Here is a 13909-nt window from a genome sequence, read left to right as displayed (position 1 = left end):
GCTTCAAGAATCTGGCTTAGACTGTGACAGCTTCTGTCACAATGCATTTATCCCATATTTTCAACAGGAGATCAATATTCTGTTTTAAGTGAGGTTCAGCTAATGCTGAACTGATAGAGCTGGAAAGATAAGGGCAGCAGCTGAGACAGGCCAGCTTGCTGACATCCCTACAGATCCTACTGTGAGCTGAATGCTGCCACTCAGCTTGTAACTCTCTGAGAGTTTAAAGCTGCATAAGGAAAATTTGTTAATTATGAAGTCTCCAGTCCCTAGCAGAGGCTTAAAATCATTCTTTGATGTGACAATATACCTTAATGTGCAGAAATGTTCTCAATATGTCCAGGAGGTAAATCTTGTGGTCTGAGTCCAAACTCAATTGAGCTGGAAAGGCATTCCAGTCTATGTGTATGCAACTATTAGAATAGGAATATTCCTCACACCCCACTTGCTAATAGAGTCCTCTTACCTGAGCACAAGGCCCTGAAAGAATGGAAGGAAAAGGTTTACATAGTTTCAGGGGAGATGCCTGACAGATTTTGTGCTGGATTTGAGAAGCTGGCATTTCTGCTAGGTAAGGCTTTACTCTTGCTTCATCAGCAAATCGTGATAAAAAAGGTCTAGACTGGTTCTGATTTCATTATATTTAATATGAATTTCATGACTTTGCCTCCATTTTGATCTATAAAGTCTGGATTTTTCCCTTTAATTTAAATTACCTGTTTTTGAAATTGCTGACTGCAGGTCTCTGGGGGTATTCACTTCCAAAAGCTTCTGGGGAAGAAGGACTGATCCTTAATGCCAGAGGAAAGTACAACTTTTATCCTGCATTAATAACTTCATTCTCAGAGCAATCTGAAGTGGGATGTGGGAATTGATATGTTGTGTTTGTGTAGATGGCAAGGGAAAGGTAAAACAGCTTTGACAGACATGGTGGTGGGGGCTTCATGTTTACTGAAAGCTAATAAAAGACTATTAGAAATTTTGGAACAAAACCAAACCAATTTCTTTAATAGAATGGAATCATTTCCCAGGAATCCTGAATATATTTGATTCTGTTAATAACCTTATCCAGGCTTTGCCTTTGACCCCAAAACCAAGATAAGAAGAAGGTTTTACCTTTGTTGCTCAAGACAGGCTAACAGGTGTGGATTATGTCTCACTCTTTAAAGTTGCTGCCCATAAGGCTCTGTTAAAGGAGGGGCACAGGATAAAGCTCTAGAAGTTCTCAGAGTTTGCATCAGAGACAAACACAAGGGAAAAAACTTGCCAGAATGAATTCAGTCTCTCTCTTGCCCCCTACACTTTTTGGTGGCCCAGGCTGGGCCATTCCAATAATCACAAGGTAGTTTCTACCATGCTGACAGAGATTTAAGTACAAGTGTTTCTTCTGACTTAGCGACCCTAGCAACTGGATCTTCTCCAGTGTATTGTGAACTCAGCAGCCATGGAAATTGTGACAGTAATTTTTTTTCATGCTCATGTGTTTTTGTTTTCTGCCTTATGAAATCATTTATGAAGAAGAAATAAGGCGGACAATTATTTTAATAAAACATTCTTGGGAATTTTCCAAACACATGAGACAGAAAAACCAACTTCCCACTGAAAATAACTTTTTTTTTTTTTTCAAAAGAGAATGGTGATGCAAAGCATAAATAATCCCAGGACACCCTTATAAATAATTTGGTTTCCACCTCAAAAATTCTTCCTTCTTGTCATGTCACCATTACTTTAATTAGAGCACTGGAGCTCCTAAGGAAGCACAGATAATTGCAGGACCGTGTTTCATACACTTTCCCAACCATCAGAGGTCAGTACAAGTTCGTTCATCCAAGCTGCTTTAAGGTCCTTTATTCCTCCAGTTTTGCATAGCAGGTTTTTGCTAATCATGCAAATGACCCTTCACATCTCTAACTAGGTGGGAGAGTTCTTGGGAACACAAGGTAATGAACACAAAATATATGCTTAGGCAAATATCTTGACTCCATGCAGTGTCCCAGGAAAATGTTTGTTCTAGTTTTGGATGTCTAGCACAGTTGACAAAGGACTAGAATGGGTGGAATAGCTACACCCACCCAGTGCTCTTCCAGGTTTTGGTGAATTCTTGTGCCTCACTGAGCTCTGTTTGACATTAATCCTGCTGGTTATGAAGCTTAAGGTGCTAAGAGTGGCCCCAGGACAGCTACAGCAAAGAGCCTACACCTTGCAATGTATATTATTATTACTGGCTCATTGGAGTCCAGTACTAATGGATCACAGTGAAGTGCACTTCAGGAAAAAATATCTAAATAGTCTTCAGATTAAAAAAAAAATAAAGGTTTAAAGGTCACATTCTGTGGATTTATAAGTGACTTTAAAATATATTTGTTTAAAAATAAAAAAAAAAAAAAAAACCCTGCTATGAACGGCTAAAAATTAGAAAGTTCTGAGGTAAAAAAAAGATTCACTAAGTATGAATTTTTTTTCCCAAACTAGTGCTTATTTCTGTACCCTTCTGCATCTGTTTCACTGAAAGATTTTCCCTAAGGAAATGTGAATAAAATTTTATTTGGCTACAGGGGCAGAGAGTGAAAGTTAGCAATGAATTTGGTGATTTAAGTCCCTGGTGCAGAAAGTTGAGAATCTCTGTTACGAATCTGGCAGAGAATGAATTTGAACTTCTGTCTCTCACTAAGAAAATGGTCTATCAGTTATGGGATCTTTGCCCTCTAGAGACAAATTGAAAAGGTAAAAAAGAAAAAAAAAGGCAACTAGAGTGGGTTTAAGTGTATAGGAAAAACTTGCTAAATGATCTTGGGTTTGACCCAAAAGAAATATTAAATCATAGGAAAAAAATTATTAAATATGATTATTCATTCCCAAGGCAGCAGAAATAATAATGTGAGCTGCTTCTTATCTGTAGCTAAGGTGTGAAAATAAAATTCAAGTGTAGAAGGTCAGTTGAAAATTAGAAAAGCAGTTTATAAACTTGATTTTATTAGAACGCTAGGGCTCAGTCTCAGAGGATAATAAAAATTGCAAAATGCTGCACAGACAGAATTACCAAGGATTCAGGTTCAACATGGGTCTCACTATATTGGTTGTTCATTTTGAAGCCTAGTTCCCACAGCTATTCATCATCTCGGCTTTCATTAAGATACCATGATTTTATCTTTGTGCCTGTAGAAGGCCATATGAAAGTAAAAAAAGCACTGAACTGAAGTCAGTTTAAAGGGGAAAAAGCGCTACTAAAATGACTAAAAGTTATTTTAAAAAGAAAAAAAATAACAACAACAAAAAAGGCACTACTCTCACAGAGTTCCATTGCTTCAGGAGCTGGATCTACAGGAAAAAACATTAGATCTTGTTAGACTATTGCTAAAACTGTGCCAGTTGGAATGCTGAGTATAGGAAGAGAATTTTCTCCCAATATCTAGCTCAAATGTGAGTCCAGTAAATACAAGTTAAGAGAACCACCTTTGAACTGACTAGAAAGCCTTCACAGCTCTGCTGAATTATGTGGGACATCTAATAAAATACAGATCAAACATTATCATATATGCTATGAGGTCAGAAGAGAGACTTAACACGGCAGTATCCTGATTTTTGTTGCCACGTTAGCTACTGTTCACCCAAAAGTCTTTGCTTTTTACTTGTTCATTCAGTAATAATTACCTGTCTCATACCTTTAAGAGATTGCAAAATAACTTGTATTTTGCTGACAGTGATGCTGAGCAACAGAGGTACCACATGAGGTCTTAGGAAGGCCATGGCAACCCTGGAGAGAAAACTCCTTAGAATCCAGACTGTAACCACGTTTAATTATCATCCTCTGAGGAATGCTATGAGAAGGGTCAGGAATTTTGGTGTAATTTATAAACAATTACTTTAAACCTTAACGTTACATTGTGAACAGCTCCATTGATTTGATTGGAAGTGTCAAAACATGTGTGGAACTGTAGGAAGGCAAGGATGTCTGCAGGAAAAGCCTTGGTATTCTGGGAGTGACTAGTTTGTTAAAAAGACTTAAGTTAAAGGTGGTTTGTGTTACCAAAAGGTCATGATAGCAAGCAGTGGTTTGAATTCTTGTGAAGCCCACTGACAGTTCTAATTAAGCTTCTGTGGGAAGTAGCAAATGTGTAGATGTCCTGTTCTATTGTATATGAAATCTGGGATTTATATTTAATTACTTCCTGAAGATAATTAAAATATTTCCCTAAGCATCATGTGTAAGGTGGGTTTGGTCTGAGACTTCTTGTGCTTAGTGTCAGAGTTGATATCGAAGTTTCTTGTCAAATCCAGTAAGATAGTGAATTAAATAGCAAGAATAAAAGCAAGTATAAACTAGGCCTAGGAAGACCCAGGTATAAATCTTAATCTGGAGAGGGTGCCAGAAGCCTGTAGAGGCACATGTGTCTTCTTAAGGAGAGGGCCATGACTCACTGCAAGAGTGATTACAGGATTTTTTGGTTTCCTCTCTAGATTTTTTTTAATACAGAACTGATGATTTTGCGTGTGTGTGTGTGTGTGCGTTCATTTGTCTTAAACATCAAAATCTGATCCTGGGTAATTTTGAACATGTTCAAAGGTGTTACATTTCCCACTGTTGAGCAATTCTAGTTGCATCAGAGGATTTTCCTGGGAGATCTTTTAGTCAAACTCAGATCACTAATAGAGCCCCAGGCTCTGGTCCAGGAGAGTGCTACACTGTCTGAGTAAAACTACTAATCTTGAATTTAATTATTCTAGTCTTGAATCTAATGACTGGTGGTGTCTCCCAGTCTCAGAAATCCAGTGATAAAGATGTAATTGTCACACTGTTTTAAAAGGCTAAAAACAGTATGGTAATTCTGAAATTCTTCCATGACAGCGAGTAGCACATCCTGTAGGCACGTGTTGATGTCAGCCGGCTCCCAGGGCAGTAGAAACTGGTCCCCATGAACAAATGCTTCTGCCACATCTGTTCCACCACTGCCTTACACCTCAGAGAGAAGAGAGGACCATGGCTCTGCTGTCTTCATTACCAGGACCAGAAATCTTAATGAGCTAAACAGGCTGCTAGGACAGGCCAAGGTTGCAGCACGGCAGCTGCTGTGGGAAGGAAGGGAGGAGTAAGGGCTTTTTCCTGGCATTTCTTTCACAGAAGTACAATAGTAAACCTTCATCTTGAGGATCCCTCCTGACAGTTCTCAAACCCTGCTCTGCTCCTTTCCTCTATACACCTGTTTTCAATGACAACAGTCTATTAAACCTTCCCCCACCCTGCTGGGGGTGATGCTGATCTGTCCTGCATAGACTGGCAGGAGTACCACAGCCAGGCTCCATGGTAAAGGGGATGAGCAGAAGCTCTGGACCATCAGCCAGGTGAAGACCTTGCACCAGCACTGCTTTTGCCACGGTGAATGCATGGCACTGTGGAGAGGCTGGGGTGGGGGATCCAGCCAGGTCCCCATGGCTGTGGCACGGTCCAAGAGGCTGAGGTGGTACCAGGAATGCATCTATCCCATGGATGAACCAGTTCAGGCAGTGGAAACCCTAGCAGAGCCTTTCCTGCTGAGTATTTAATTTTTGCCTGTCTCAGTCATGAGTCATGAGTCACCTCTGTTCCGTTTTTAGCAGATAAAAAGAAGAGAAGGAAACCTTATGCAAAGAAACTGTAATGATGTGTGTAACTCCATGACATCAGCTGCTGTTTGCTAGCACAGTGCATAGCAGGTGAGGAGAGGAGCTACTCCAGGGAAGAGGCAGTTTCAGATGTGTTTTAGCTACAGTGAGAGTGCAGGAGCTGAAGGACATGCACTGCTCTCAGAGCAAGCTGTAGCTGATCACGATGGCTTGACATTTTAGCAGCATTGAAAAAGCAGCACAGGATCTCTATCCTGTGTAGGAAAGATTGCTTCGAAATCCACTGCAAGCAATAGTCTGCTAAATGGAGCTGCAATAGTTGCAACATTTGCCTCCCCAGCTAAGGTATGGATGGCTGGATTGTGGAATGATACCTGCCTAAAAGTAGTCTAAGGCCCAACTTGCCCAACTCTTCTCCAATGATATGAAATATGCTTTCTTTGAGTAGGAGTTTGTTTCAAAAGAGAACTGTAGAGACTAGAAAATAGTAACATTTGATTAAAATTATTTACTGAGGTCTGACAAGCTTAGTGTGCATAATATTAAAGTCAGAGATTACATGGAATATAAAAACAAACAGATATCTCAGGAAAGAAACTTTAGTTTTCTAGTGTCTTGGCAGGAGAATTAAAAGACTCCAATAAACTTGAAGGGGTTTAATAAAAATCTTTTGTGACTGAAGCTGTGTTGAATAGGACCTGCTGATCTGGGAAACCTTCAATTGATTTTATTTTCTGGTATATGTACCAGCTTTGAACTGAACTCTTGGAGTTGTAGCTCCTGAAACATGGCAATGATTCTGGAACACCAGACTGTGCTCCTAAAGCTTCTGTAACAAATGCAGGGTGTTTCAGGCTTCTGCACTGAACCTTTAAAAAAAATAACTTCAAGTAAGGAAAAACATTTAATCCTGTTGTCAAAATGATAAATATAAATATAATTCTTAAACCAGCTTTAAAAAGCATCTTTCTCAGAACTCATGAGTTAAAGTTCTCAAGATAAACAGTTGCCCTTCCTACATTTGGCAACAATTTCTAGAATGAATTTCTCAATTCTCATTCCCCTTTTCATTCTCACATCTGACACTTGGTGCCTCTTCAGAGCTCCACTGACTTCAGTGAGGCATAAAATTGAGAAAGAATTGCAGTGAAGTCTGCTTAAAACAGAATTGCAACCATTTGTGCCAAGCCATAGGGAGACCAAACTCTCAGTAGTCAAAAGAAATTCTCTACTAGTGAAAATAGAAAAAAACTTGACCTGACAAAGCTTTTGAAAGTTTGAATATTTATAGTTAAGTAGGTAAAGTGAACAATATTCTGTTTTCTTCCATCTGTTTGACACTGTAGGGTAAAAATATCTAATGCCAAACATAGTGAAGTATCAGGAGGCAACTGAATGAAAACTACAAAATTATTATAAGGCAACAGAGCTACCACCCCTTTACCATAACTGGAACACACAGGTTTTGAAGTTTTGTTTGGGTTTTTTCTCTCTCAACCTGTACTTCCCTAAGAGATAGGACAAACAAAACTGAAATGGTGAATAACAAAACTATAGGCAGTGACAAGAGGAAATAAGTCTCCAGAGACCCCATGCATGGAATCACTTTTAACACAAAAATCTAATTCTGTGGCATGTCTTGAAATGATTTGTTTATTAGCAATGGGGAAGGCAAATAATTTACTAATCTAAATTTAGCAATGCTAATAAAAAGATTTTGAAGAATACTACTTGCATAGGTAGGGCTATTGACCTCATTGGGTCTAATTCAATGAAGTGCTTCATTGAGTGAGTAAGAATTGCAAAACAGAGCCACTTGTTAGATTAAAAAATGGGGTATTTTGCAATGCTACTTTTTTTTTTTTCCAACTGAGTAGCATTACGAGTTCTCATCTCGGCCTGCATAAATCTCATGCTTCTGGAAGCACTGAAAAATTAAATTATAAGAACAATAAGCAATAACTTTTAACTTTTGTGTGAAATCGCTTCATAATTTCCTGTTCAGAGACTGATATTTAATCATTAAACATAGGTTAAAGCTATGTCTGTTTTGTTCAGTTTTATTAGTAATAATAATAATAATGAGATTTGTCTACCTGGTTAAGTATCAGTTATCTTAATGTTCCAGATGTTTGTGGTGAAGAATGATGTGTCTGAATCAACGTGGTGATGACACAGAGGAGGAACAGATGGCACAGAGCTGGCCCTGCTCCATTCATCGTGTCCAGTGGAAACAATGAAAATACAACACTGGTTCTTGGCAAATTACAGAGCCCAGCAAATAAATCAGCCTGACTGGCAGAGGTCTTGGAAAAGGAAGCTGAAATCTGCCTTGCACAGCTCTAGAGGTTGCGTGGCTACGGATCACATTGCTGCTGAAAGAAGTCAGTAGAGAAATGTCCCACAAAAGAGATTTTGCCTCTACCTAGTGCTTGTAAAGTGTTTTTCTTATCCTTTGGCTTGGCTGATTCTATTGGCATCACTGGGTCTAGATATCTATTTTTTTTTATTTAAGGAGTAAGAATTGCAGGTTCAACTTTATGAGAAATTTAAAGATAAGAGTGTAGTAATGGCATCAGCCTTGTAATTGCAAGAAGATAGAGCAGAAGGCACACTGGGCTCTCTTGCACTCGATGCTGGGTTTTTGCAGCAGGCTCTTAGTTCCTATATTCTTTCTGTCTTGGTGTGATTTTTTTTAATTTTTGTTGGTTTTGTTTGATTATGACATTTTAGTCAGATTTATTTTATTTTTGTATCAAAAGATAAGGACAGAACTGTATCAATTGTGCAACTTGAGAAGCCTTAATCCTTGAAAGGAGATAAAGGTCACAAGTGCTTCAAGTGTCCTCAGGTTAGGAACAGATTCCTAACTGGATTTATGTATCATGTATCAATCAGATATTTGTATCAGACAGAAAATCCCAACAATTTCCTGATGCTATGAATACTCAAAGCTTGCTGACACCCAGACGCAGTCAGAAAACTGGTTCTGATAACATTGCCTAAGAAGCCAGGCTGACAGCATCTTTAAATGCTTAAGGTTTTCAAGCATTGTCTTGTCATCTTGCTGTGCCCCATGAAGAAAAGGAGGTGCAGAGCTGTGCCAGCCCCAGGGCCCTGCAGGGGCTGCGTGGAGCTGCCAGGCACAGGGCAGCCCTGCGTGTTGTGCCATGCCCTGCCCTGTCGCAACACTGCCTGTGTGAGTCCACCTGTGCCATGGGTCTGAGTTGCTCTAGATTATTCTCTGACCAATATCAAACCATTTTGTGTATCCTTCAAGTTGTGCAAGGGCAGTTGAGGGGATCTTGCAGTATTGGTGTGCAGTTTTATTTCCAGGTGTAGTGGCATATCCCTACGTGGCATTCCACATATGCACTGCTAGATAAGGTGTAAAGAAGCAAACACAGATGGGGGGTTCTTCCATGTAAGGATTTAGGGAAATTTAGTCTCTAGCTGGTGCTAGTGAAGTGTGGATGACTCAAAAGACACCCTGGGTGTGACTGACCAGCTGATGGCTGGTACTTGCTCTTGCTTTGTTGTTGTGGTGTCTCCCTATTTTTTCTTCTACATATCCAAAGCAGGAATTGCCTCTAACATCCATGTGTCCACATACATCAAATATAAGTCATCAATGGTGCACAGAATTTATGAGATGGATTTCTATTTTAAGGGAAATGATTGTAAGAACAAAAAAGGTCTTTTTACTGTGTACTCCATTACCATCATGCTCTGCTGCCAATTTAAACACTACTAGAATCTTCAATTTTAACGGAGGAATAGATTTTGGTTCCTAGTTTCTTCAGCTCTTGTTTGACAGCGGTGTTTGTCCACTCAAAACAAACATAAAGCTACCTGGTGTCTTTGTTTAGACCCTTATTGTTTCATGTAGTATGTAAATGGGAATCTGTAATAAACAGAAATTATCAAGGTCTTGCCATTAGATTGCAAGACCATTTCGCAACACTGCTGTAAATAACTGTACTCTGGGATGAGCAGGAATCCTATTAAATCCTTCTGGTTTATGACATGACAGTTTTCTGGGATGAGCTCTCATGCTTTCTTGCAACGTTTTTTTGTTTTATTTATTTATTGGTAGGTAATGCAGTACTGCTATTATAAATGGGAACACTGTGAATCCAGTATTGTCATTTTAAATGGGGACATTGTGACCACTACAATGACACTACATGTCTGACTGGACCAAAAGTCTAATAGAATATTTTGTCCCTGTTTCTTGAGTGCATCAGCAGCATTCAGCCTTTTAATCTGTCCTATGTAACAATGGAATTTTTACCAGAAAAGTGATTTTCTTCCAACACTGAGGACTACTTAGAGCCCTATCCCTCTCGGTTCTCTCTGCCCTGTTGTTAAACCTTGGCTAATTATACTGCATATATTTTACTTCACTTTTGCATCATACTCCCCAGCAGTTTGTCTCAGAGCATTTAAAAAAGACTTAAACACTTTTCTCCTGATTTCAGTGTGACTTAACAAGAATGCAATGGTGTAAAAATGATGATGACAAAGCAAGGAATAAAACCTAGAACCTGGAGATTCATAACCTAGAACCTGGTAATTCACAACCTAGAACCTGGGAATTCACAACCTAGAACCTGGGAATTCATTGATGGTTTTCCTGCAGATTTATAGTAACTGTAGTCACATCTTGGAAATTTTGCTAGCATTTTTGTAGAACATTGTGTGTGGTCTGCTGGGATTCTTAGAAATTCACCATCTTCTTGTCAAAGAATGAAGAGTGATCAGTACCCAAGCCACTAAAGAGAAGTGCAAATACAATCTTAGTAGGATTGGTGTTCCCTGCAGTTAAATACACACAGTTCTTGTACCATCAGCACAGCAGATGATTTCCTCCCACTTCCCAGAATGACAAAACTAGGGTATTGCTAGTGGTGGTTTTGGTGTTGCAAAGCAGACAATTATTGATTCCTTTCTCCAGTGTCCAGGCAGCACAGATCCTCATGCATTTGAGTGAGAGATTTAGGTGCAGGTAACAGGTAACATGATAGATATGTATGCAGAAGCCTGAGTAATAAATGAGATGGCTTTGAGTAAGATAGAGTTCTGAAGGGCACAATGATTTTGGGGATTTTTTTTTTTTCCTCATTTGATTTGGGTTTTTCGGCTTTTTTCTGCTTATTTTTTCGTTTGGGTTGGGTTTTTGTTGGGGTTTTTTGGTTTTTTGTTTAGGTTTTGGGGGAGCTTGGGGAGGTTTCTTGGGGGGGTGTTGTTGCTGTTGGGGTTTTTTTTGTTTGTTTATTTCTTTAGTTTTTTTTCTCCAGGAAAAATACCACATTCTGTTTACAGATAATTTTTGTGTATTTGTCCAGACTCATCCCTTCTATAAGTCTTTTGCTCTGAATAGGATCATGGCAGGAATTTTAGTCAGCTTCTAGTGGTATTTGTTTTGTGAACCTGGCTTTTAGATCATGGTTAACAGATATCCAAATGGGCAGCCCTTCTCTGAGTTTATTTTTTTAATTGCTCATTTAAACTCATATTTAAATGTGTTAGTTTTTAAAGTTCTATTTGTTTGTTATCTTAAATAATATAGCTATTGAAAACTAAAATTACCATAACACAATTAATTTGCTATTTTATTCATGTAAGGACATTGATATTTCAGGGGTCTTGAAACAGATAGCAAGACCTAGAGCCTGGAACTAGCAACTGAATTTGCATTATCTGAACTGTTGATTCAACTGGAGATTCCACTTCCCTCATGAATTTAACTGGAGAGGGGAAAAAGACACATACAATATGTTAATTTTATTGCTTTGTGCCTTGAAATGTGCTGAGCCTGTTGGGAAAAGCAGCTGACAGAGGTGCTAGCTGGAACATGGGAGCAGCTAAGGGGAGCAGCACTACTGTGGTGTCCTTGCCTTTATCACAACAGGGGGAAGATGATCAGTAACTCACTGAGCAGATGGCATGTTTTACAGGTGTTTGATTTGCTGTGACAATCAAGGACACAATTCCCAGACTAAGAAAGCTCCTTGATGGGAGAGGGTTGCCAGGTGCAGAGAGAATGCCTTGCATTACCTTGTTCCATTTATCATCAGCCCATAGGGGATGGGTATGCAGGAGATATTGCCAACCATTCTTCCTGCAGGCTTATCCTCATCTCAGTCTCCTTTTTTCTTTGCAAATATGAACTCTTAGCTAGTTAAGACCAACAATTTATATTGCCACTATAATTGACATTATTAAATTCACAATTAATTTGTCAGTGAGCTATACTTACAGACGCCTTAGTGAAACCTAAACAAAACTTATTCATACAGAAATGAGGTATTCTTGCCTAGAAAAAGCACCAAAAAGATAAAATTTTTTAAATCTGCTTTCTTATGGTGAATCTTGTAAAACTGTGAGGCAAAACATTTTGGTGTTTTACTGCTCCTGTTTCATTTTAATGAGTTAAGGGGTTATTTTCTTCCCCCAAAATACTACAGTCTTATTAATTAAAGTTTGGATCACTCTTAAGCAGGACCAAAAATTGTCTAGTACATTGATGATATTTCACTTTGCAAATTACTTCAAAGAAAATATATTTTAGCAATTTAATATGTGTCTAAGGTAAATTTTCCAAACCAACACAGTGTGCTTTCCTGTGTATTTTCACAGTGGTTTATTTAACACTTCATCTCCTGCATTCCATGTACTCAAGTTCTAGGCTGCTCTTTCTGTATATAACTTACATTTCATTGCCAGGATGGCATAGCAATTTTCTCTAACTAAAGAACTTCAAGTATTTTTATTCTCTCACCCTTTCCTCCTGTTTTTTCAAAAATTATATTATAATACAGCTTTTCTTTAATCTGTCTCCACACTAATTTGAATTATTTTGGGAGGAAGAGATTCTATTAAATGCTACCAGAGATGTTGCTACTTTTACTTTTTGCCACTAAAATCTGAAGCACGAGAATTTGATTCAGCAAAGACCATATATGCATTTTCATAATTAAAAACCTTTTTTCATAAAAGAAAGGATATATGTTAGTCGGCCTTAGTAGTTTCGCAAGTAATGAAACCCTGACTTGTTTTAAAACGAAATTAATCAGCTTTATAAAAATCCATTTCTCATTCATTGTTATAGCATGCCATTTATCCTACTACTGGCCAAACTGAGTTTGAAGGGACAAATCACTCTAGTGAATAGTTGTGCTCGTGTCTGTAGTATGGAGCTCTAGATAAATTATCATTTTATAACTAAAATGCTTTCCATTTCTTTGCAGGTATAATGTTGTGTCTTTCATGCTACTTATATAACTAGAGGTTAAAAGAAATTTTTTGAAGTGTCTGCTTTACTCAGGGCAATACTACCTGTTTTCAGCTAATATACTCTTCGCGAGCTGAACCATGTAATTTTACAGATTACACTGCTAAAATTTTCAAAAGCTTTTTGGCAGTTTCTATGGCGCTGAGCGTAATTCGGAAAAAAGAAACAAAAGTTTCTCTCTCCGAGGTATTTAAGAGGTAATGTATCTTTAAGTGTCTCCGCCTCTGAATCCACCCACTTCTTGATAGCTGCAGCAGTCTTGTTGACTCACAGGAGCCGTGTTCATGCAAGAGCCAGCGATGAGCAGTAATTTTCAGAGATTTTAACAGCACACCTCCTGCTATGTATTTCACATTCTAGCTTGCTGGGGCTGAAGCTATATGAAAGAAAGTTTTATGTTTTGAAGAGATTGCAAAAGATAGTTCCTCCTCTCATCCTGGAAAATCCTGACAGACCAGTTGGATACCTTTCAGGCCTTAACCAAGAACTTTATCTTCTCATCCCACTGTCTTTTTTACAGTAGAAAGACCCGAGACACCCTTAAGAACTGAGAATCTTACTAATTTAAACAGATGGCTAATCCCAGTGCTGTGTGCAATGGACATCTACATCATCATCATCATCAGAAACAGAATAACCTCTTAAAAAGTGGAATATCTAAGAAAAATGGAATCACTAAAGGAGCAAAGGTAAGGTTTCATTGTTTATCCTAATTGCCTCAATATTGAAAACAAATAGGTAGTTGCAACATTACTTATTAAGCTGTTTTTATGGTCTTCTTAATGTCCATTGAACACCTTGTATGGATTAGGCTTGTGTGTTAATTTGTAATCGTGAGACCTAATGCTGCTTTTGGCTCTCCTAAACTGCAGAGAGAGTCGGGAATGCTCATGCAAATGCTGTTGATCCCATGGACTGACTTAGCACCTAGTTCATATCAAACACAACAAACACAAGTAGTAACTTCCTTCTAAAGCTTAACCGGTGGTGGACTTGACTTTGCAATGTAGT

The 13909-nt window shown here is 38.5% G+C and overlaps 1 protein-coding gene across 1 annotated transcript in view; it reads left to right on the top strand.

Annotated features, from left to right (window-relative positions):
- The window catches only part of SPTLC3 (serine palmitoyltransferase long chain base subunit 3), a 150866-nt gene that overhangs the window by 58392 nt on the left and 78565 nt on the right, over window positions 1–13909 (top strand). Inside the window, exon 2 of the mRNA XM_021527824.3 lies at window positions 13419–13587. Coding sequence (XP_021383499.2) covers window positions 13471–13587 — 117 coding nt within the window. The 5' untranslated portion in view covers window positions 13419–13470. The remainder of the gene's footprint in view (window positions 1–13418; window positions 13588–13909) is intronic.

Source organism: Lonchura striata, chromosome 3 (assembly GCF_046129695.1).
Source record: "Lonchura striata isolate bLonStr1 chromosome 3, bLonStr1.mat, whole genome shotgun sequence".
NCBI lineage: Eukaryota > Metazoa > Chordata > Aves > Passeriformes > Estrildidae > Lonchura > Lonchura striata.
Note: the sequence above shows the minus strand (reverse complement) of the source record. Positions and strands in the feature narration are given on the sequence as shown.